The 25,893-nt window shown below is 38.2% G+C and overlaps 1 protein-coding gene across 1 annotated transcript in view; it reads left to right on the top strand.

Annotated features, from left to right (window-relative positions):
* The window catches only part of RAF1 (Raf-1 proto-oncogene, serine/threonine kinase), a 59,408-nt gene that overhangs the window by 14,029 nt on the left and 19,486 nt on the right, over positions 1-25,893 (top strand). Inside the window, exons 2-3 of the mRNA XM_072941881.1 lie at positions 19,944-20,176; positions 24,812-24,924. Coding sequence (XP_072797982.1) covers positions 19,970-20,176; positions 24,812-24,924 — 320 coding nt within the window. The 5' untranslated portion in view covers positions 19,944-19,969. The remainder of the gene's footprint in view (positions 1-19,943; positions 20,177-24,811; positions 24,925-25,893) is intronic.

Raw genomic sequence — 25,893 nt, 5'->3', positions numbered from 1 at the left:
CGAAGTGCTGGCTACCTTCGGTATTTTGCTCTACCACTTTAATATTTTTAAGTGAAATGAAAGTGAAAAATAGTGTTTGAAGAAAAACTCAGAAGTCAGATCTTTTAGACTGATTTTTAAATTTAATACTGATTTGCTGAGCCATTTTGAAGAAAATGCCCAGTGTCTCTGTGTGGAATATTTACACTGGTGTGTGTGTATGAGTTTCCCTCCGTAGAGAGGGATGGTAAAGTTTATTTCACTGCTTGGCTCGGCTGAGGTAGGGAGAGGGTAAAACAATGTCAGCCTTAACCCCAGTTTGTCCAGATGCTTCTTGACTCTTTTAGGCAGAAGTTTTAGAACTTTTTGGTTCTTGTACCCTGAACTCCTGAAAAGCTTCCTGGATTAATCAGCATTGTTATAATTGTTTTTCCTTACCATGGTCCAAAGGATTCTGGCCCTGTAGCAGAGGAGCTGTGACCAGACCGTCAATGGAAAGTGTTGAGTGAGTGCTGTACTGAGGTCTGTATGTCCAGAAGTAGATAGAATAGCATTTCCAGTCAAATATTTATGTCTCAGGTTAGGCTTTAAGGTGCAGGATGAGCCGTAAGCATAGGACTCAAATAACTTAAAATTATATCGTAAGTACTGTAGTTACATTTTCATAATTGTAGCCCTATCAGATTTGGCTTATCCTGGGGCTATTTAATAGTACTTTGTGTGCTGCTCCCTAATAATCTTGCTCCTGAAACAGTCTTGCTTTCAAAACACTTTTTATAGTATCTGGTAAACTTAAAAAGCAAAAACAACAAGACCCTCCCAGGGTAATTAATTTCTTATTAATTACTGTTTTTACTAAGCTGGCTGTATTTATTCATTTTTAGAAATGCCTCTGAGTGCAGCCATTCACTCAGATTACTGCTAGCGCTGGGTCCCAGGGTGAAAAGGCTGAAATGAATGTGTTGAGTTTAACATGCCTTTATCACTACCCGGTATTCTGGATTATGAGCTTCAGAATAAATTATATAAGTATCCTTTGTGAGATCACGTCTCAACAGCATGCTAGGAATTGTATTAAGAAGTAACTTGGTTCCTCTAAAATTTTTAAACAAGTCAGTTTTCACAAACATAGTATGGCCCCTGTATTTACCCACTTTGTTCCATCCTTAACATGTTTACCTGCCCAAGGTATTCCTACCTGCTAGAACCGGTTTCTCAGTCACATGGTGCTTTGTGTACATTGGGGCATGAGGATTGTGGGAAGGGTGTTCAGAGCTCTGCAGACTCTGGAAATACAGTACAGCTTTTTGCCTTAGCCAACAGAATGTTTGCGACTTCTCTGCTAATGCCTGGGGATTGAGTGGTAGGTACTGGCCTCTTACTGGCGATTTCATTTGTTGCCTGAGGACAGAAGTGCAGTATTATGGGGAGCGCTTGTACCTTGCTTTACCAGTGTTTAGACTTTTAAGAAGATGATCTTATTTCTTAAAAGTGTGAGATAAAAATCATTGGCCTTCTGCTTCTGTTCTCTTTTTTCTAAGCTTTCTGCCTGGCATGTAGCAGAAAACTCATTGACTGTCCTGGTGCATGTTACTCATGGAAACCCTCAGGAATGTGTTCGTGATTTGAAAAAAATATATAAATTTGCTGTAGAAGTTGAGTTTTCTTAACGTTCCTGTATTTGAATTCTTCAAAAAAGAGTTTGAGAAATTTATCATTTAAATTATCTAATTAGCTGTGCCCTTTAAAACTTGTTGACATTCAGCAGTCCCTTGTTTTTATTAATTGAGAAATGGACTTCATCCATTTACTAAATGAAGACTTATTCTTAGGACTACAGCATGTTGGCTTATTGTATTTGACCTGTAGCACATACAGAGAAATTAGTGACTACTATCTAATTCTAGAGTCATTTGCAAACCTGATGTGAAAATGTAGCAGTTTCTCACATTTTATCATTTGCATGTTCTGAAATTGCTGGAAACAGTAACAAAATTTTGTTTTTCTCTTTAACTTTGCTGACTGGTTTCATAGCTGACAATTTATGTATATGAAGAATATTTTAGATAAACATCAAAGAATCTCAACTACAACTAGCACTACTTGGTTAGGGTTAAGAAAGCATTCTTGTTTTGGGACAGTTACCCCAGGTATTTGTTAATTATTGTATTTCCTTTAAAGTGAACAGTCCCCTCCACTCCATCTGAGATCCTTCTCTTTAGAGTGACACATTCCCTTGCATACTTAAAACCACATTTGTTCATTTCTTTAGTAGGGGCCCTGTGGTTTAAAACCACTTTTTATTTTCAGCAGTGTGTATTTAGCACAAATTGGACGTGCGTGTAGGTGGAAAATGTTTACAGTTTAGTGTGACAGAGCAGGTGAACAAGAATGGCACTTGGTTTTATTTTTAAAATAAAACAACTATGAAGGGAAATGCCAAACAGTACTAGTAAATCAAATTTTGGAAATAGCTCCAGCATAGTAGAATTTCATAATGGCTTCAACTAGGTATGATCGTCTGGTTTTTGTCTGTTTGGCATCAGTCTGATGGAACTGTTAGGGGTAACTTTAGCCAACAGGCAGTCCGTAGTTGTACTGTGCTGATTCTGCAGTTGCAGAATTCCAGTTGTCAGTGTTCTAGACGTAGCCCCACAGTGTAGTGTGGTTCATAAATGACTGCACTGATGATTTCTGTTAGAACTCCACACTCATTGGACCCAGATGCCAGCATTTGTTATTCATTCAGGAACTGTTTTAAGGGCCTGCTGTGTACTAGGCACTGTTAAAGGTGTTGGGATTGTGAGGGTGAACTGAAGTTAGCCTCTTGGAGCATGCTGTCTAGTAGGGTGGGCAGACAGTAGTCGTTGGGGAGGCAGATACCTAATATAATTTTAAAGTGTTATTCTGGATGATGTAAAGTATTATGAAAAGAATAAAGCTGAGTAAAGAGAAGAATGTTGGAGACAGGCAGGATACACTTAGCATGGTCAAGGAGGTCCCCTTTGAGGAGTGACATTTGAGTGGAAACATGATTGACAAGAAGTGAGCTAGCAGCAAGAAGGTCAGTATAACAGAAGTAAAGTGAACAAGAGAGAGAAGGGCGGGAGAAGGGAGACAGAGACCAGGTCATCATGTAAGGCCCTGTGGGTCGTAGTTAAAGAATTTGAGTTTTGCTTTGGGTATGATAAGGAACCAATGGAGGACTAGGGTTAATCTGACCACACTTGTGTTTTAAGGTCACTTGGTAGAGAATAGGTTTAGTGGGATTGGGAGTAGACATAGTGACACCTGGAGTAACCCAGGTATGAGATGATGGTGCTTTAGGTTAGACTGGTCAGGTTATGTTAAAATGGTTGGATTTTGGAAGATCTGACAGGACACGATGGATGATGAAATGTGGGTGAGGAAAGTAAAGTAAAGGCATCAAGGATAAGATCAAGGTTCCTTTGTTCTGCAGGTAAGCACTGTTATATTATTGCCAGTAACAGTAATATAGCTATCATGTAGTAATAGCTGTCATGGATTAAGTGCCCACAATGTACCAGGCATTGAGTTTTGCATCCTTTGTAGTTTACTTATCACAGGCACCTCTTAAAATACAGTTGTGCTTATTTTACAGATACAGAAATTTAGGTTTAGGTGTGTTTTGCCCAGGTCCACAGAGCCAGGGTTATTCATCAACAGGTCTCTTTGACTTCAAAGCGCATGCTCAGTTTCTTTAGTCGTTCAACAACTCCTTGCCAAGTGTTCTTCTGGGAGTTAAGAGTATAGAGGTTAACAAAGCTGAGTCACTGCTGTTACGGAGTTTTAAGAATTTATAATTTGGGTGTTAAAAAAACATTTTACTGTAACAGTCTGTACAGTTTTGTCGTCCAGGTGTGTAGGAGGATGGACCTTGCTCACCTGAATGTTGGATTTTTGGTAGCCTCATCTTCTGGAATGTAGCTTTGACCTTGCAAATAAGCCTATGCTAAAGCTTTTTCATTACACAGTGAGCTAGGCCCTATGGGTCTTTCTCTTCCTGTTGTGCTCCTTAATACACAGGCTTGATTGTCTCTTTTTCTCAAGTCAGGTTGTCAACAGCAAATGCTGAGGAGTAGGGGAGTTAATAGAAGTAAATATGGTGATAGGCAACCAGAGTGCAAGAAGTGTCTGAAGAATACTAAGAAGACACAGAACTCTGTTGTCTGTTACATTCATTATTGTTTTTGAAACTTTCCATCAAACTACCACCAATATTTGATTAAATTCCTACTCTTTAAACTTGAAAATTCTTTGAGGTCATGTTTCATCTTAAATGTTTTTAATTTTACTTCATTATAGGTATGTTATAGAAATATTTAAAAATATTAGTTACCTTATTAACCTCCCTCACTCAAGTCTGAGCAAAATTGTTGTTTTAGGAAAATCTACAGTATTTATATTCTGTCAATAACCAGAGGTTACTAATCATAGTAATTTATAAATCATTAAAAGAAGGTTGTGATATAGTCTATTTGGAAAGCTAGGGAAGGGTATTCTGCACCAGAAAATTTTAATGTATGTTAGATTTTCATGACGTTAGAATTATAATAAGGTGTTAGAGCAAGAAGGATCATTGTAGGTCATCTCTTTCAACTCCAGGTTTTGCAGAGGAGGTAGATCCCAAAAAGTAGTGCCTTACTTATGGTCACATTTGTAGTTGGTTGCAGAGCCTAGATTTAAACTCAGATAAGCAAATTATGTAACTTTTTTGAGCCTTATCCTTAAATGAGATTAAGAATCTCTGCCTTGGAGTGAGTTATGTGAATTAAATGAAATAGCACATAAACTCCTATATGCTCAGCGCCCAGCTCATCATGGATACCTGAAATACGCTAGTTTTTGTTTTTCTTTATGTATGTCAGGTCTGTTCCTTTTGTATTATTTTCTTGTATTTCACTTTCTGGAAATTTTATTGTCCTGGTCCTAGTGATAGATGTGTTCCAGAAAAGCAACTAAACAAGAAGACTTCTGGTATCATGCCCCTTGCCTGCTCCCTGCTCAAGGATCTTTCCCTGAGATTTGCTGAGGAACATAGCTTATGAGGGCTTAATAAGACCTATGTTGCTTGCTTGATTTGTCGTGTGTGTGTTTTATAAACAGTGGCAATGTCTGAGAAGCTTGAAATTAAATGTGTCACCTGAGTTTTGATCGTACCTGTAAGAGTATGCACAGTAGGTCAATTTAAGGATATTTCTCTGTACTGTCTCCTTTAATCCCTTGATCTTGGTGATCGTCACCTGTAAACCAGTCAGGTGGACACCTGTTTGTTTCTGTTCTCTCTTTCATTGTAACTGTAGCCCCTGTTTTCCTCTGAGGCACTGTCAGCCCTTATTCCCTATCACATAGCCGTTCAGTTTTAATGAGCTCGACCCCATCTTCAGCTCTAGTGCAGAGCCTCATTAGCCTAAATCAATCAGCAGAGTCCAGCCATTTGGACAATGATTTGTTTAGTGACTCACTGGAGGCCAGTGAGATACGAAGTCATGTTTGGGGTGCCTTACTCTGAAGAGCTTCCCTGAGAAATGCTGCTTACCTGAAAGCATCACCACAAAGTTCCAAGAAACTTGTATTCGCCACACTCTTTACACTATTTACATAGCATTTACATTGTATTAAGTATTATAAGTAATCTAGAGATAATTTAAAGTATATGGAAGGATGTAGGTTATATTCAAATTCTGTGCCATTTTATAAAAGAAATTTGACATCCTTGGACTTTGTCATCTGCAGCGGGTCTTGGAACCAATCTCTCAGGACAGCTGTACTACATTTTATTTATCCATTCATCAGTTGATGAGCATTTGGGCTGTTTCTACGTTTTGACTGTTAGGAGTAATGCTGCTATGACCATTCTGATGCTCTAAGATTCTAATAACTTCAGGTCTACCCTGTGGTCCTGTAGTTCCACCCTGCGGGAAAGAGAAGCCTGATGATTTTTATTGCTCTGGGCAGGTTTTTGGAAGGTACAAGAATGATTTATTAGGTTTTATTTGGAGATATTGGAAGTAACCAGAGATGATGATGATGATGATGATGATGATGACGACGACGACGACGACATAACATTTGGAGTTCACATTTGAGACTCCAAGTTAGGAGTAGGTCTGATTTAGTTCTTTGCACCTCATTTTTGAGATGAAGCCACAAAGTCCAGCCAGGGATGTACATGGGCCTCCCCATTGCCTCTAAATTTTGTATCAATTACTTTAATATTGTTTTGACCTGTAATGATCAACATGCTTTCTTTTCTTTTAATGACATGGTAGGTTTAGGCAATTACAAATATTGTTTTTAAAAAATTTATTGTGGTAAAATAGACATAATATAAATTTACCACCATATATCAGATACATAAGTTACCACACAGTTCAGTGGTGTTAAGTACATTCACATTGTTGGAACCATCACCATCATCCGTTTCCAGAAATTTTTCAGCATCCCAGACTGAAACCCTGTACTCTTAAATTCCTCACCCTACTCCCCCTTCCAGCCCCTGCCAACTACCGTTCTACTTTATTTCTCTATGATTTGGACTACTCTAGGGACATCATGTAAGTGGAATCATACAATATGTGCCTTTATGACCGGCTTAGTTCACTTAGCATAATGCCCTCAAGGTTCATCCATGTTGTAGCATGTATCAGAATCTCCTTGCTTTTTAAGGCTGAATGTTATTTCCTTGTATATGTATACAGCACGTTTTGTTACCAGTTCATTGGTCAGTGGACACTTGGGTTGCTTCTACCTTTTGGCTATTGTGAATAATGCTATGAACATGATTGTGAAAATATTTTGAGTTCCTGCTTTCAGTTCTTTGGGGTCTATATCCAATGTGGACTTGCTGGATCATATAGTAATTCCAATTTTAATTTTTTTTAGGAACTGGCATATTGTTTTCTGTAGCAGCTACATCATTTTACATTCCCACCAGAAATGCACAAGAATTGTAGTTTCTTCACATCCTTGCCAACACTTATTTCCTCTCTCCCTCCCTCCCTCTCTCTCTCTTTTGGATAATAGCCACGTGAAGTGCTATCCTGTTGTGGTTTTGACTTTCATTTTCCTAATGATTAGTAAGGTTGAACACCTTTTCATATTCTTTTCATATTCTGCTGTTTCTGTATCTTTTTTGGAAAAACGTCTATTCAGATCCTTTGCCTATTTTTAAGTTCAGTTGTCTTTTTTAGACAAGATCGGGCGTGTTCAGGGTGGTATGGCCATAGACTTGTGTTGTCTTTTTTATTATTGAGTTGTAAGAATTACTTATTCTGTAGAATATATTCTAGATGCAGGTCTCTTATCAGGTATATGATTTGCAGATATTTTCTCCCATTCTTTGGGTTGTCTTTTTACTTTCTTGATAGTGTCCTTTGAAGCACAAAAGGTTTTAATTTTGATGAAGCCCAATTTACCTGTTTTTTGTTTTGTTGTTGTTGCTTGTGCTTTTAGTGTCATGTCTTGAGATGCCACTGCCAAATCCAAGGTCATCAAGATTTTTGTTTTCTTTTAAGTGGCTTATAGTTTTATAGTTTTAGCTCTTAACATTATTTAGGTCTTCATCCATTGGGTCAGTTTTTGTATATGCTCTGAAGTAGGGGTCCAACTTCATTCTTTTGCATATGGATATCCAGTTGTCCCAGCATCGTTTGTGCTGGGACTGTTGAGTTGTTTGGCACCATTCTCAGTTCTGTCCGTTGATCTATACATCATTCTTTATGCCAGTACCACACCATCTTGTTACTGTAGCTTTGTGTAAGAAGTTTTGAAATTGGGAAGTGTGACTCCTACAACTTTGTTCTTTTTCAAGATTATTTTGTCTATTCTAGGTTCCTTGAATTTTCATATGAATTTTAGGGTCAGCATGTCAGTTTCTACAAAGAAGCCAGCAAAGACGCCTGTTCTGATAGGGATTGTGTTGAATTTGTAGGTCAGTTTGGAGAATATTGCCAGTCTTAACAGCAAACTTGCTTTTACTGCTTTGGACATACTTGGACCAATATTCTCATCTTACAGCTCCTGAGTTTCCTTGTTACCAGTTCAAAGGACTATTCTGTCTAGTCTCTCAATTTCAAATCAAGTTCCCAGCTTGGATCCTTGCTCCATTCAGCTGTAGTGGGGCCTAGAGGGACAGGATTGTGTATATAAAAAAACATGTAAACATTGCTTCTCAGGGCTTATTCCTATGGGTGAAAGAAGGAAGTTCTCAGAAGAGGGGTGTGAGTTAGAGAGACAAAATAGAGTTGTCAATCACATTTTTCATTGATGGAGGCAATGTATATAGTCCAGGATAGAAAGGCTCTGGAACACTTGCAAAGTATAGTGACATAGAAACCTTGAGGAACATCCATGGTTGGAGCAGGAGGAAGAATAGACGCCAGCAAGCAGGTAGAGGAGATATAGTTGGAGACAGAAGAAACCCCTGGAAGTGCAGAATAATGAAAGTCTCTTTATGAGGGAGAGAGAAGAAGCATTAGGCTGAGAAACTCTACATTTGATTACTAGGATTTTATTGATTAGACTTGCTTAAAAGCCTGGCAGATAAGTAATGGCAAAGTACTAAGTCATTTATTCAAAGACTGGATTGCCCCTGCTAGACTAGTGTTTCACCAGTTTGATTCATTCAGGTACTACCTCCCTGACATTTACTAGAACAGAGAACTACGTATAGTTTTATTTACTTAATATTTTCTCTTAAGTAGTTCACCTTTAAAAATTAAATACATTTATTTTTAAAAGGACGCTTTAAAATACCGCCATACATAGAAAACCAATATAGGCATTTCTGCCATAATGTGATAAATGCTTCTGAAAATCCATGTATATTTTGCCAAGTCACACACCAAAAATAACAGTGCTCACGGGCAAAATGAGGACAGATCACTTAGCACCTACAGAACTTAAGACTCCTAATATAAATATAAGTATTAGCATAGTTTAAAAGACACTTCAAATTCTTAACAAAAATATACTTAGTAAGTATGGAACTTTAAAAAATGAAGTAGTTTGAGGCTGTTGAGTTACAGAGATGAGAGCTGAGTGGTAGCATCACCCTAAATTGCAGGAGCAAAGCAGGTGCGAGCATCTTTGCTAGAAACAGTGCTGTAGCGAGGGTGGCAGTGACTCACTGTCTTGTGTTGATTTCTTTTGCACAGAAAGGGAGGGAACGTTGTTGTAAGCACTTTGAAAATAGAGTCAAAATGAACCCAGGAGAAGCTGCCAGGGGAAGAGGATCATGTATATTACTAGTTTCCTTTGCTGCTATTTTAATAAAAACAACAATATTGATTTTTACTTACATATTATGGTCGGTCAGTGATTCTGAGTTTAAAACTTTTTTTTAATTAAAAAAGGAGATTAATAAGTGTTAATGAGGTACACTGATACTTGTTCCTTATCTTAATCTTCGTCTGATTGATTCAGCATTATTTTATGTCATGTCCACAAATTCCCTAAAATCATTTTGTAAACCGTGAATAATATATGGTGCATGCTTTGGGAAACCCTGGGTTACTAGACTGTTTTATTCATATTGATCAACCACCTGGAATATCTCAAGACCCAGTACAGGTCTCATTGACTCCTCTACAAGGAAAAGTGTACTTAAAGGGGTATAGGGTCATGTAAAACCTAAAAAAGTGTGAGCTGTTTCCTTCCACCCTTTCCCTCTTTCCCTCTCCATCTCTCCCTGTCTGAAGAAAAGAAAAAGCCATCATATAGGTGAGTGTTGTTGGTGGTAGTTTGAGGTTTCTAGAAAGGGTCCCAGAGTTACGGATTCTAGTCCCTGATGCACAGTTGTTATCTGGCGACTTCCCCCACTGGACTCCTGGGGATTTTGTTTTCTTTCCCATGTTGCATGCCCGTTTCCCCTATATCCCATCACTCTTGATTTACTCCTATTCATGTAACAGACCCCTTGAGAAAGGGATCATATAGGGTACAGTATTTTTGATAATAAATGTCAGAAAATATCTTTTATAGTAGCTTTGCTGATTATTCTAAGTTGGAAATAATTTTCCTTCAGAATTTAGAAGACTTTGCTCCATTATGTCTTCTAGCTTCCAGTGTTGAGAAATTTGAAGCCATTCTGATTCCTGATCCCTTATATTTTTTTCTCTAGAAGTTTATAGAATCTTTTGTTACCCTGTTACTTTAAAATTTAATTTGATAGGCATTTGATGGACTCTGTTCTGATAAATCCAGTTAATCTGATAGCTCAAGTCATTCAGTTATGTGTTTTTTTTCCTATGTGTTTTGGTCTTTATCATCCATGTCAGAGGCTTTCCTCAACTGTCTGGTAATCCTTGGCAGTCTGTTCTTTTTTATTTTTGTTTTTTTTTTAACATTTTTTATTGATTTATAGTAGTCTGTTCATTTTTAAAAGGATAGAGTCAAACGTGACTGGAATCTCTGAATGCTTAGGTTAGGCTTGTTGTCTTTGAGCTTCATGAGAAGGTAGGGGGAATTCATGTCAGTTTCTTGGAGCCTGGTTGCCCAGCTATGGAGAGCTGGTCTCTGCCTTCAGGCATACAGTTAGCGTATTTTCAGAATAGTATCCATGTTCTCAGCTACACCTGAAATCCTGCTGTCTAGATGTCCTCCATTTTACCTTTTGTAGGAATAAAGACCTGTGCCTTCTTACTAGAAGGGTTTCAGGGAACTCTTTGGGAACTCTTGAGTTCTACTTTTCTTCGAAGGAGTGTAAAAAACACAAAATAGTCTCACTTTTCACTTAATTTACTGATAGAAAGCTGACCTAATGTGAAATTCTTATGAAAGTTACACCCACTGGTGTTGCCTTTATCAGTCTGTATCTTTACCCTTTCTAAACTTGTAGAAGCCTTTGTCACTTCTAAGAAAATGAAATAGCACAACCCTCCTTTTCCGGGTTAAGCCTACCCTCCTCTCCCCCAACCAAAAAAAAAAAAAGATCAGAAAAAATTGATAGCAACCAATTGCTTCAGAAAATAAGCTTATCTTAAAAACAAAAATTCACCCAAGACTAGTTTTAAAATATTAAAAACATGAAGTAGCAGCACTTACACATAATCCTTAACCTTTTGACTCAGTAATCTCACACCTCGGGTGTTAAGCGAAATACCGATATACCTGATGATGTTCATTTCAGGTTCTCTGTTAGGGCAACTAAGGCACACCTTTGTTTTTAAGATGTGTTCTGATTTCAGAGATTTACAATCTGAAAAACTTTGCAACTTAAAAATAGGTTAAGGATGAATTAGAAATTGGTGTGGGGGAAGTTAAGCAATTTGGCAGAAGGCCACACACAGCTGATAAAAGGTGAAGGTAGATTTTGAACGGATATCCATGTATTGTGCTTCTAATGTTAGAAGGTGATACCCAAAAAATGTTTTGTTAGGATGGATAAGATTATGGGTAACTTTTCCCCTTTATCCCCCTCCCCAAATTTAACTATATCATATTTTAAATAGAAGTGTAATAAAAACAAGTTACCAGAGTGGAAGGAAAGAGCCAATATCAGGAAGCTAGTCCCGGCAGCCACAAGGTTAAAATCTGGCACTTCATCTGAGCAACTGCCTGCCCTACAAAGCACTGATCTTATCTGCCGTACGAATAAAGAATGATGATGTGATAAAGCCCTGGTAAAACTTGTGAGTGCTTGTGGCGTTAAATATTCTGTCGATAATCTTGGCTCTCTATCTTACTGTGTAATCTTGGACAGTTTTATTTAACTTTGAGCCTCAGTTTCCTCATCTTCAAAATCAAGATAATAGTATCTCTCATAGAGTTCTTGGGAGGATTAAATGGCATAATTTTTATAAGAAACTGATACTTACTACATATAATGAAATGTGACAGTCTCTATTATTATGCATACTGTAGTATGTGCTCAAAAGTATTACAGATACTGAAATATAAAGAACTCAGCTGTTAGCTGATATGATCATTTTTGCTGTTTACTTGGAACAGAATTTTAAGGAATTCATTTTTTGGTGACTATATCTTGTGGCCTAGTGTGTTTTAGCAGGTGTCAAAATAGAGAAACTAATATTGCTATTGTTCAGATAGCCAGTCTGTCAGATATTTGTATTTTTTATGACACTTATGGTTATAATTTTATGTTACATATTAAAGTAGCCATTTCCCTGAATAATTGACATCAATTTTAATATTTAATGTGTTGTGGATTCTACAACTACCGTCACATTGGTTTTGAAGTCTAGAATTGAGTAACTCTTGTGAGTCAGGTGTCATGCTAAGTTCTGGGAGAACAAAGAGGCATGTATTTATTCTGTCCTCAAGGAACTTACAGTCAGGCCGGGAGGCAGACATGTAAATAAATTATTACAGTACAGGGCAGGAAGTGCAGTTAATAACATATATGTGGATAATATAAATATGAGAAACAGGAGGGAGCAATTTTTATGAATTTTTATATTTTTTATGAATAGGGAGCAAAGAAGGGAGGCTTTATGAGGAAGAATTTTAAGTGTGTTGCCTGAAGAACATCATAGAGGACCCGAAGCCTCAGTAGGGGCATATAGAATTCTACTGAGGGGCTGCCTCAGAGAAAGACTTGCAGAGACCTACTTCATACGTTTTAAGGTTCTCATACTATATAGAGATTGAATCTCTGAAGCCATCCAGAGAGATGGTTAAAAAAGCAAGTTAAATACTGTGAATGAGTATAATCTTTGATGTGTACACTTTGGAGAAGGATTTAAATTGAGGGTGGAATCTACATTTTAAGTTTAGTGACATAGAGTTAACACCACACTCTTATATGATATTTTCTTTAAAAGCAGAAAAAACAGGAACACAGAAGACCTCACAGCAACAGAGATCATTGTAAGAAGTGATAAATGAGAAGATAAAGAGAAGGGACTATTTTGAGAGAGAAAGAAATAATAGAACTTCAACATAGGGTAAAATAATTTAGTAAAAAAGACTTCATAGTGTAAGAACCATAAGTCTATAAGTTCTGTGCCTTAAAAATGTCATATTATTTAAAAGTTAGTGAACCATGTAACCAAATCTGTGTTGGAGAATTGTCTTGGGTTGTTGCCAGTGAATCCATTAAAGTAGATCTCTTCACGATAAATTTGAATAAGGTCTCAAAATAACTAATGTTGCCTGAGAAAAGAATGAAAACTTAGTGTACTGAGTTTTTTGATTCTACATAGTAATGAAATACATGAAAATGAGAAGAATCACGTGAAGTAGGAGAAATGTAACATAAGGTGGAATTGGCACACACATGGAGAGAGTTCACTGGTGGAACTAAGGATGACACTTTGACTAGATGGATCCTGAAAATAGATCATTCAAGTGCAAGAATACGTATTTCGTGTGGATAAATGCATTTGGGAAATCAGTGAAGCTCCCATAGGGATTCTGGGCTTTAAAATTAAACCAGTAGCTTTCAGACTTAGTAGTGATCCATACTAAATTTCTCATTTTATAAGGTGTGTGTACCCGAATCAGAGATTTCTCAAGATAATACTTACCTGTACTATGTGTGATACATTCTGCTCTGCATTACTTTTTAAGAAAGCTGGTCATGACTCACCGAAATGATTTTCTAAACACTAATGGGTCATACCTCACAGTTTGAAAAGGTGCTGAGTTAGTCTAGGAAAGAAAGAGACTTACATTTTTGAAGTCTTCCCTGAAAAAGCTGGCAGTTAATTAGAAAGGTACCTATTCTGTCCTTGTTTGGAACCCTATTGGGTGCTATTTTAGTTACACTGTAGTCCCCCTTTATCCTTGGGGGATCCTCCAGGTCCCCCAGTGGATGTCGGAAACTGCAGATAGTACTGAACCCTATACTGTTTTTTTCGTATTCATATGTACCTATGATAAAGTTTAATTTATAAATTAGGCACAGTAAGAGAATAGCCAAGTTGCTAACATCACTGGGCCTTCTGTTAAGTAAAATAAGGGTTACTTAAACACATGTACTGCCATACTGAGACAGCCGATCTGATAACCCAGAAGGCTGCCAAGTGACTAAGGCGCAGGTAGAGTAAGTGTACAGTGTGGATGTGCTGGACAAGGGGATGATTCACATCCCAGGCAGCAGGAGGGAGCCGGGTCAGTGTGAGATTTCATCACAATACTCAGAAATCATAAAGCGTACAAGGCATGAAGTTTAAAACTTAGGAATTGTTAATTCTAGAATTTTTCCAATTAATATTTTTGGACCGTGGTTGATCTCAGGTAACTGAAACTGCAGAAAGTAGAACTTTCTAGGTAGCAGGACTACTGTACCAACCAAAAGGGCCCTAAGAAGGCAGCTGAAGTGGATCTTAAGATAGAGCGTATCAGATTGTTCAGAGGTTTGGCCTTTGACTCTTCCTTGCTGCATAGTTCAGAGCTTTGGGTCTTTCTGCTGTGGTTATTGGTTTACTCCTAAACTCTGTACTATTTAGATTTTATAAATCATCTTTTAACTTGGATATAGGAAAGGTATCTTTGTCTAACTTTCTGAAAAGGAATATTCATGTAGAGAATAAGTGAGTTTGAGTGATAATGACAAGTGAACCATGATAATGAAAATGGACATTTTGGTATACAGAGATACCTTCAAACTCCAGTATGACAGAATGAAGCATGAAGTCAATAAAAGGCAAACTTCTTGGTGAGCCTCTGGAACCTGCCACCCTCAGATATTAGGCTAGAAATAGTAGATTCAGAGAAATTTTGATAAACTCATGATTGATGGATAGAGTAGGCAACTACAGAAAGCTAAGATGTCTAGCACTTAATGAGCTGTTCCTTTTTCTGTCATAAAATACCCACCCCTGGTGTCTTTCAGAGACTGACTTTGGGGTTAGGCCCGTTCCGGCACATTTTTAATGGAAGAGTAGTCAAAGTGGAGGAAGCAGAGGAGGGTAGGTCTAGGCCTTTTGGTTTCTGAGGTGCTCTGTAATGGGGGTGGGTGGAGGAGAGGGGGTCTGGAATGCAGAAGGAAACGTATTAAGTTAATTGTACAATTCCTAAATTTATAGAATTTAGCTATCATAATAAATGAAATGATGAATATGTTGCATCCTTTCTGGTAAATGTTAAGTCTTTGTAGATTACAAATTCTCAGGCTGTCTCATCATATAGATGTTTAAGGTCAGGAAACTTTTGTGATAATAAAGCTGCTGTTTTGTATATGTGAAGAGAGTTATCTAAAAAAAGATTTTTAATCATTGGACAGAAATGAGCTTTTAAAAATAGATTCCATATAAACTTTTTGTTACCAAAGTTATCTTCAAATGGCATACTGAACAATCCTGTTTCAAACAAAACACTTTCATTAAGAGTTGAAAAGTTTGGATAAATACCAAGTAATACTTTATGAACATTTTAAATTTCTTTTTTTATGTTTGGTTTGCTTTTGATAAAATACATATAGTACTTAAGTGTAATTTTAAAATGTGTTGGTGACACATGGTGGCATTGGCCCCATCTTACATTATGGAGAATAACGTACAGTTTTAGCATTGAAGTCTAAAAGTTTTTCTCCTCAAATATGTAAGTATGAAATACTTATTTAAAGCTTAAACGTTTTCTTATTAATTTTCATGAGTTCTTTGTATGTTAGGAATAGTAATCCTATTATTATTATATCCTGTCCTATTATAGGGAGATATTTAAATGATTGATTTCTCCCAACATAGTGAATTTCTCCACTCATAAGAGAATGCATTTGTTCTGAAACCATTCTTGGGCACTGTGAAAGACCTTTCTCTACCAGAAGCAAAGTTCTATTTTGGACTGTCTAGTGTCATTATGTCTTTAGGTGTGTGTGTGTGGGTGTGTGTATGTTATGTCTGTGTTTCATTCGAGAGTAGTATCCATGGGATTTCTGAATGTCTCCATTTAAGATTGAAGTGTATTGCTGCTGTATGGTTTTTAGAAAATGCTTTTTTTGGGGGGGAGTAGAAAAACTGGGTTTATTTATTCATTTTAATGGAGGTACTGGGGATTGAACCCAGGACCTCGTGCATGCAAAACATGTGCACTACCACTGAGCCATATACCCTTCTCCCCCAGAAGATGCTTCTTGTTTTCAGATGTGTACCGTTTTTTGTAAATTGATTAAGGAATACCTTGGCATAGAGCTTCCTATGATGAACAGGTTAAAAGTGTACCCATTAGCCCTGCGGCAGCTTGTAGGACCATTGGCCTTCCTGGGCTTGTCTGCTTATCTAGGCGTACCTTACAAATATGCTCCATCATTTTCTATGAGTGACATGCTAAGACACTGTCTTAGCATGCTTCTCAGCCTGTAAGTAGTCTTGATATGGACATGGAAAAATAAAAATTATGAATGATAATTTAAAACTTGAGAATTAAAGTGGATTTACTTTTATTTTGTCAGTTTTTATTAAACTGACAGTTATTGTAGTATGCTTTCTACTAAGCACCAGCACTGTTATTTTCTAAGTGCCTATAAGACTTAGAATTCATCTTAAAATAACTATGTTCTTGGACTTAGGCTACAGTTAAGCCTTGTACGTAGGTTCTTTAGCCAATAGATTATAACACAGTCTTCCCCCACAATTAAATATAGAATGCAATTTATTGCAGTTTATCTTTTGCTGAGTAGTAGATATCTTTTTAAAGGTTCACTACCAAATGCAGATTTCATTCACAGTTACTAGTTCTTGACAGGTCTTTTCTATTAAAAAAAATATTTTTTTGCAGCATTATTCTGGTTCCTAACAATTCATTTAACAAATATTTGAGTGCATTTATGTTCCAGGTACTTAGTCCTGAATTAAGGACTAAGAATACAGCAATGAACAAGATAGGCAGGGTCTGGCCCTCATGGAGCAGAAAGAGGGTGGGAGGTACTGACCGAAACCTGTAAACAGTTAACATAGTGGTAAGTGGCATGAGGAAAATAAGACAGAGTCATTTTTTGTTTTGTTTTTTTGAGGGGGGAGGGGAAGGGGAGGTAACTAGGTAGGTTTGTTTATTTGTTTGTTTATAAATGGAGGTACTGGGGATTGAACCCAGGACCTTGTGCATGCTGAGCACGCACTCCACCACTGAGCTGTACTTTCCCCACCTAAGCAGGGTCATTTGATGGGAGTAGGGAAGTGAGGTCTTCTGACTAGAGTGGAGAGAGAAAGTTTCTCCAAAGAGATCTTTTATGTGAAGACCTTAATGATGTGAAAATGCCAGCTTGCTTGTCTCTGTAGGTTTCGGCCTTCCAGGGGAAGGGAACAAGAAGTGCTGAGGTGTGAAGCTTGGCATGTTCAGAAAGAAGGAGTTTAGCTTTTTTTTATTCTGAGTCTTAAATGGGAGAGAAAGATGAGTTGTATTTTTAAGGTTGCTCTGGCTGCTCTATATCTGTAGACCATGGGAGCCACATCATTTCAGGCTAGTGAGATGCTCAGATGAGTCTTCCTCTTTAGTTGGGAAAAAAGATCTAGGGAAAAGAGAAGCTGTAGATGCCCCTAAAAAGTGACCTCTATCAAAGGATAGAGTTAGGAGTTTGTTGGGGCTCCGGTATCTGTGCTAAAAGTGGGAGGCAGTGTGTCGTGGCCCTGCCACTTGTGAAGAAGGCTGTGGGATCTTGTCCTGACCCTCCCCTTACAGAAATAAAATAGGCTTATAGAAGTTTATAGTGTAACAGTAAAATGTAAAACACAAAAAGTAAGTAGATGATATATAAAAAGTAAAAATTCCTCACAACCCTGCTGAAATAATCACTATTATACTTGGTTTATTATTCCAGATTTTCTTCTTTATAATTCTAGGTTTTCCTCATTTTAGATTAGTATAGAAGAGGTTCAAGCTGTATTTTTCATTTTTTTGTTTTGTCTCAGGTAGCTTTTCCCATCTTTGCACATACAGGTCTACTTCATTTATCACATGAGTATTAACATGATTTAATTCTCTTGTTAAGTATTTGGTCTGATCCCCAGTTTTGTTAAGGTATGAATAAGGCTGTAATGAAGATGCTTGTATGTGTATCTTTATACACTTGTCTTATTCATCTGTAGGATAAATTCCTAGAGTGATACTGAATTCCTAGATCAGTCTTACATTTCAAATTTTTAATAGTTTTTTTTACCATATTCTCCAAAAATGTTGTGCCAAGGCTATGTGAAAGTAATGCCACATAGTGATCTTAAGTCTCTAAACTTCTCTAGTTTCCTCAGCCGTCAGCTAAGAGTAGTTACTATCTGTCATCCCCTCTTCATTCAGGTGTGCGATGTGAGAAAGAGCTTAAGCACATTGCAAATGTTCAGGCAGAAACTTCTGGTTAAGAACAAGACATTTGGATTAAATGATCTTTAACTCTAGGCCATTTTAGCTTGACTGAATGATTTCAAATGTCAGTGTTCTGTTTGGGAACCTAAGGGCTGTGGAGTCAGAGCTGCCCAGTTCTGAATCCCACCTCTGCCAGCGAAAGGTCAGCTGTAAAATGGGGGTGTAATTCCTACGGAGAGTATCCTCTCAGGGTCAGGTTGGATACTGTGAGAGGGACGTATGCAGTGTATGCTGCCTCATAATAGCAGGCACCTAGTGAATGGTAACTACTGCTAGTAATAAAAAAGTTTCTGAAGGAGGAGAGCTTGAGGACGATGGGACTCCCTGTCAACCTCGCTGTTTTCTAAAGGAGGAAGTGCCTCTCGCTTCTGCGTGGCTGCTGACTTCCAGTCACTGCAGGGCTTTGCACGTCCTCACCGCAGGACTCCTAGCTTGCTGCTGTTGTGTGACTGTCTGTGGACTTGTTGCCCAATTAAAACATTTGGTTATTTTTGATTAGGTAACTGTTTCTGCTTGCTTCTGTTCATGAGCTTTGTTTCTGCACCAAAACCAAACTCTGAATGTTATGGTGGAAAAGTTCATGTACTTTAAATGTAAACAGATACAGAGTCTGCTTATTTTACCTATCACCTGGGTGTTCTTGGGCAAGTAGCATGGTTTTTCTGTGCTTTATTTGTTTAAAAAATAGAAGGTGGATGGAGGAAGGGATTTAAAATCATTTGGGATCCTTAACACAAATTAAATGAGATCATTGATAGGTAAAGTATCTAACACACATCCTAGAAATACTAATTTCTTTTCTTTTCTCAAAGGCAGAAAATTATGGCTTACACTTTTTTTCTCATACTACTAACTTGTAACTCATACTCAAAGGTGGTTGCTCTTGCTTAATATACAATAACCAAAGAGGAAGACAAATTAAAAAAGGAATTGAAAAAGGACTAAACTAGAAGTCAGAAGTCTTGGGCTCATGTTCCAGGTTGGCTTTTAACTGGAGGTATAACTTCTGATGAATTTTTTTCCTGGATATATATATATTTTTTATTGAAGTATAGTCAGTTTACAGTGTTATGTCAGTTTCTGGTGTACAGCACAACGCTCCAGTCATACATGAACATGCATATATTTGTTTTCAGATTCTTTTTCACCACAAGTTACTACAAGATACTGAATATAGTTTCCTGTGCTACAGTGTGAACTTGTTTGTGTTTTATATATAGTAGTTAGTGTCTGCAAATCTCGAACACTCAATTTATCCCTACCCCCCACCCTGTAACCATAAATTTGTTTTCTATGTCTGTGAGTCTGTTTCTTTTTTGTAAATAAGTTTGTTTCTTTTTTTTTTAGATTCCACATATAAGTCATATCGTATGGTTTTTTTTTTTTCCTCTTTCTGGCTGGCTTCACTTAGAATGATGATCTCCAGGTCCATCCATGTTGCTGCAACCTTTGATGAATTTTTTGATCTCTAGTCCTCATTTTGCTCATTTTCGAGTTGTCTATGAAGTATTTTATGGAAATATACTAAAATCAAAGTTTTCTGAATAATTAAGCAGAAGATTTCACCTACGAGGAAGTCCACATGCTGCTGTTTGCACAGTTACTCTATATAATATGTTGTTGTTCAGTTAATTACTTTTGTTTAAGAATTATAATTCTTTTCTTTTTTTTTTTTAAACCAGGTTGAAGTATTTTGTAAGCTGCATCAATGGAGCACATACAGGGGGCCTGGAAGACGATCAGCAATGGTTTTGGATTCAAAGATGCTGTGTTTGATGGCTCCAGCTGCATCTCCCCTACAATAGTTCAGCAGTTTGGCTATCAGCGTCGGGCATCAGATGATGGCAAACTCACGGATTCTTCTAAGACGAGCAACACTATCCGTGTTTTTTTGCCAAACAAGCAGAGAACAGTGGTACGTGAACATTCCTCTCAAAAAATTTAGCTGTTCGAGGCCTGTAGAAAACAGTATGGATCATGTTGCCTGTCTTACAGACAGGCAGAATCTTCACTGTCACTTAGGACCTTTATTGATTAATTTTTAAACATTATTTTATTTTTTATAGTTTTTTTTAATTGATATAGTTGGTTTTTTTAATTGGTATAGTTGATTCACAATATTGTGTTTCTGGTTTATATGTAATGGAATCGCTTCAGCAAAGTGATTCAGTCATATGTATATTTTCAGATTATTTTCCATTATAGGTTATTGTAAGATATTGAGTCTGTTATACAGTAAGTGTTTGTTGCTTATCTATTTTATGTGTAGTAGTTTATGTCTGTTAATCCCTGGTTTGTCCCCCACCCCCTTCCCCTTTGGTAACCATAAGTTTGTTTTGCATGTCTGTGATTCTCTTTTTGTTTTGTATATAGATTCATTTGTTTTCATTTGTATTACTTTTCAGATTCTACATGTAAGTGATATATAATACTTGTTTTTCTGTCTGATATACTTAGTATGATATTCTCTAGGTCAATCTATGCTGCTGCAAATGGCAGTATTTCATTATTTTTGTGGCTGATTGTACATAGGCACATAGAGACCCCATATAGGTACCCCCTCTTCTTGTACATTGTAGGTAGGTATGTATATGTACCCCATCTTCTTAAACCAGTCATTTGTTGATGAGCACTTGGGTTGCTTCCATGTCTTGGCTGTTGTAAATAGTGCTGCTATGAACGCTGGGTTGCATGTATCTTTTTGAATTAGGATTTTCGTCTTTTCTGGATATAGGCCCAGGCGTGGGATTGCTGGATCGTATGGTAGCTCTGTTTTTAGTTTTTTAAGGAACCTCCATACTGTTCTCCATAGTGGCTGCACCACTTCACTTTCCCACTAACAGTGTAAGAGGTTTCCATGTAGGGTCTTTGTTAATTGGCTTTCCGCTTACAGACTTGATTGCTTTGTATTGCTGTGTTCCTTCTACACGCCCCGCTTTTTCCCACCCCTTGGCCTGCCTTCTCTTGTTAGTCTTGCCTGGAATGTCTTCTTTTCTGCCACTTTTCTGCCACAGTGCATTTTTTTTTCGTAGTACATTCTTATGGGGATATATTTCAGAGTTCTTCGAAAAGCTCCTTTAGACATTTCCAGTTAATTAGAAGAAATATTTTGTGCTGATATTAAAGCAAAATGTTCACTTAATTATTTTCAATATCACAATCAAGTATATAGAAGAAAGTAAAATTACCTAGAAAAAGTTATTTTGGTAAATTTCATAGGCCCTGGGGCAAAGCTAGAGGTAGCTTAGAAATCTCAGTGTTTTTTTCTTTTCCAGGGCAGTGGTCTAGCCAGTTATTTGTGCATCGTTTGTGACACAGAATCCCAACTTTTTCCAAGAAATTACTGGTCAGAAAGTTTCCTACTATCCTGGGGGCGCGAGGAAAAACCAACTTGTTGAAAAAGAAAAGTGAAGTTGTACTTATTTTGCTTGGTGGGACATATGAGAAAACTTTAGTTCAGAATGTCCACATCTTCTCCTTTCCCACCCTCTATTCTTTGTGTAAGATCAGTGCATTGTGTTTATTCTGTGCACCTAGGCAAGGCAGGGTTCCAGAGTTGGGAAGTACAGCCCAGAGTTTTGTCAGTTTGTTACTAATAGTTCCACTCTCCCCAGTTTACTAAATTCCTTTATACTTCTTCTGTGAACCTAAAGAGCACCCCCCCCCCCCCCAGTTACAGTGTTGTACATTTAGGGACTTTTTGAACTGAAGACAAAACTCAAAGGCATTTAAAGTTTGAGTAAATTTAGTTTTGTTCCCCTTCTTAAAAGTGAAAGTTTAATGGCTGGCAAAATAAATAATAATCCTCTTATATTTCAACAGTACTCTTTCACTTGCAAGTGATTTTAACCACACTATTTTCTCATTAATTTTGTTTGTGACCCTAAGTGGAGAGGTCAGTTGGAAAGTGTGACTGTGATGGGACACTGAAAACCATCTGCTTCTGCGCCTGTCTTCTCCACCTCCAAATCCCAGTTTGCCAGGAAGACCAGCAGATTTAGTTTGGCATAATAATGAAGTGTATGGGCCTGTAAGCCATCCAGGCCCAAATTTAAATCCCTGTATTGTCTTTTATAAGCTGTATCATCTAAATAAGTTGCATAATATTTTGAGTCTGTTCCTGACATTTATGAAACGAGGCTCATGCTGAATACAGTGGCTAGTTCAGGAGTAAAAAGGTAGCTGTTACTATTTCTTAGTTTTTTCTACATTGGTGTATCCTTGACAGCCTTCAGTTGAGCACAACTGGTGGTCAGGGACCAGTGATTTGGAAGCTTGAGTTCTGTTTTTGAGACGGTTCTAGCAGAGAAAGTTAGTTTCTCCTATTTTTTTGACCAGAGATGAACTGTGTGTCTCTGGAAGAACCACCTTCTTTCACCAGGCACCCAGCTTCAGGCGAGCAGGGAAGGGGAGGGGCTCACTTGCTGGCCAGACCAGCAGTCAGCTGTTTCTCATCATCCCCAGGTTGCTTCACTGCTGGAACCCAGAATGACTGTCATAATCACTTAGTGGAAATTAGTCAGATTTAACTAATTACACCATGTATCCGTGGGGAGTTGTAGAGAGGAGAGTGAGAGAGAGTATGTATGTCTGATATAAATAATTTTAGAAGTAGTAATTAGAATTGCTTGTTTTTTGAATTTTTCTTGCAGTTGTTTTGTAAACATGTGTCTCTGACTGACTGCTACTGCTTATAATTACTGGATGAGTATATGGATCATGGTTGAGGACCATTAATTACTACTGGGATTACTTGAGAAGAATTTAAAATATGGGTTCCTGAGCTTTATTTAAGATGAACTGAATCAGAATCCTTGGATGTATTAGACGGAGCAGGCTGGGAAAATGTATTTTCACAAGCTTCTTGGATGATTCTAATACCAGACACATTTGGGAACTCTGCTGGGTTGGAGGATATTTAAAGAACTGTCTAGCTCTTGGGGCTTTGACTTTTAATGAAGATTAATGATATAACACATATCACTTTACAGTTTTCCAAGTACTACTGCGCAGTATTTGATGCAGGTCATGACTGTTAGTGTGTGAGTGTCTGTTAGTCTTCACTGTCCTCATTCTTGGTGTCTTCTAGTTCAGATCAGTCTCTCTCCCTTTACTTGTTTTATTTCTGAAAAGCTGGAAGTTAGTGAGATCTTTCTAAGGGTATCACTGCTTCAAGACACCTTTAAGATAAACTTGTTGTGGAACATTTAAAATATTAATTTAAATATTAATTCAATATTAAATATAAATGTGGAAAATTTAAAAATATTTTAAACCTTTAAATTAAATAAAAAACACCACTCACCTCCCTCTGGGAAGAGGCTGGGCTGGCCAGTGTGGGCTCATGCACGTTCCCCCGGCAGGAGGCCTTCAGTTTGCAGGCCCTGCTGAGAGCTGCATTCTGCCCTCTCTGCTGGCCGTACTGAGTCTAGCTGCCTTACTTTCAATTAACTTTATTGGCTTTAAAAACAAAATGTAGAAGGCTTTTATCAAAATGCTTCAAGATCTTAGTTGAAATTTTTATCTAGCTGCCATTATCAGCACCCTGGACACTCAGACACTTCCCACTAGGCGTCTGAGTGCCTGCCCAGCTTTTGACGACTGGGTGCGAGGGGTGTGGAGGAGGGCGTCCTGCTGAGCTGCCTGGAATGGGTGTGTGCGTTCATTAAAGCCCGTGGTCATGTCTGTCCTTACAGTGGGGCAGAGCCTCCACTGCCTGCTTGTCCTCACGAGTATGAAGTGCACGCGAGATGGAATGTTTGTTAGGAAGATCAAATATTTTGTTAAAAATAGGTTGAAATACACATTTTTGATCAGAAAAACTCATGTTTATTTGTACATTGGACTGGCTTATTTTCCTTTCTGGTGGATGTTTATGCTTGGGGGAACATTTCATTGAGTCAAACTAGAGCTGTAGAAAGGGGTAGTTGATCTTTTCTCTCTCCTAACTGCTTTCTTCTGATGCCGACAGCTGAGTCTATCTTTTCACCCTCATGCAACATATATAAGCAAATGTAAGCTTCCCGCCCTTTAAATAATATTACTCTTGGTATTATTCTGAAAACTATTTTCCTCTTAATTAACATACCATACTTGTGCCAGGTCATTGTAAGTAATGTAGTAGCGGCACCGTGTGACACATGCGGGTGTTCTGTACTGGATTCAGGCTCTCACCTATTGCTGGACATTCGGGTTGTTCACTCTGTTACCGTTACAGCTGGCCGTTGAACAACGCAGGGGTTAGGGGTGCCAACCCTCTGCTCAGCTGAAAACCCAAGTATACCTTACAGTCAGCCTTGCTGTATGTGGTTCCCCCGCATCTGCTGTTCCGTGTCCCGGATTGCACCAACCACGGAGGGTATATTGCTGTAGTATCTGCTTTTGAAAAAAATATGGGTATGAGTGGATCCATGCTGTTCAAACCTCTGTTGTTGGAGGGTCGCAAGCAACGCTGTCTTCAGTCTTCCCCATACCCCCTTACAGACTGGTGCATTTACTTGCAAGGGATGTGTGGCCTGTGCTGGTTCTAAAGGTGGTTCTTTGTTTGTAGGTCAATGTGCGGAATGGAATGAGCCTGCACGATTGCCTTATGAAAGCTCTCAAGGTGCGGGGCCTGCAACCAGAGTGCTGTGCAGTGTTCAGACTTCTCCACGAACATAAGGGGTAAGAACTCAAAAGTCAGCCAGGTCTTCCTTCAAACTAGTAAGGGTTGCCTAGCTTCAAATAATAACTGTGTCCATATTTTAAAAATTGCACTAGCTTCCTATGGAATAGTGAGTATTTGAATACTCTCGTTTGTAAAGAGATAATTCAGAAAAATTAAATACTAAGAACTTGAAATTTTTGCTTGAACATTGTATTGAAAAATAAAGTACATGTTAGGAGTTGGATAGTGTTTCCTTCTGGAAACGGGAACATCAGATGATATGTTTCTTGAGATCAGTGATTTTTGTGTTTGCTCTAATGCATTGTACAGAGTGCATACTCTGAAAGTGTTTGCATTATTATTTACAGTTAAAGAATGCTGTCTTTAAGAGATTGACTTTTGAAATTCATGCATTCATTTTTATTCAGTTAATGTTAACTGAATCCTAGCAGTTTGAGAGACACCGGGCTAAGAAGAGAATTTCTGCTTCAAGGAAGATCCATAGTTCATCCTGTCACTGATGGTGGTGGCAAGATAGAGGCGCCCCCACCCGGTCCTGGAGTCATATCCCAGAGCATCAGAGCCATCTGTGACTCGCTGCTATCTGTTACTGTCCCCCACGATCTGGGGTGGTAACCTTAACTCTGCCTTCTCCTTGGGAAGTGCTGGTTCTGTTACTGATCGTTAGCTACATCTTCTGTATCTCAGGGGCTCCCCAGTTGTGAGGTGTTACCCTAGGGCATGAGTCCACTCAAAAGGGCGAGTGTGAATTCATCTGCTTGTCAGTCCTCTCAGCTCCGGAGGCGTTTTGCTGAAGTGCGACTCTGCAGCGGTTGCCAGCTTTATCTGGGAATAGTCCCCAGGCACTGGCTTGGGGACCAACCTTACAGACTAGAGAGACTCTGAGACAGTGAGGGGCTTGATCAGCTTTTGTCCAAGGCTGCACTGTTTGGAGCTACCCTGGGTTCTTTCCTGGATGGACAGCA

The sequence above is a fragment of the Vicugna pacos genome, chromosome 17, assembly GCF_048564905.1.
Source record: "Vicugna pacos chromosome 17, VicPac4, whole genome shotgun sequence".
NCBI lineage: Eukaryota > Metazoa > Chordata > Mammalia > Artiodactyla > Camelidae > Vicugna > Vicugna pacos.
The sequence above is the reverse complement of the archived record's forward strand: the minus strand, read 5'-3'. Positions and strand labels throughout refer to the sequence as shown.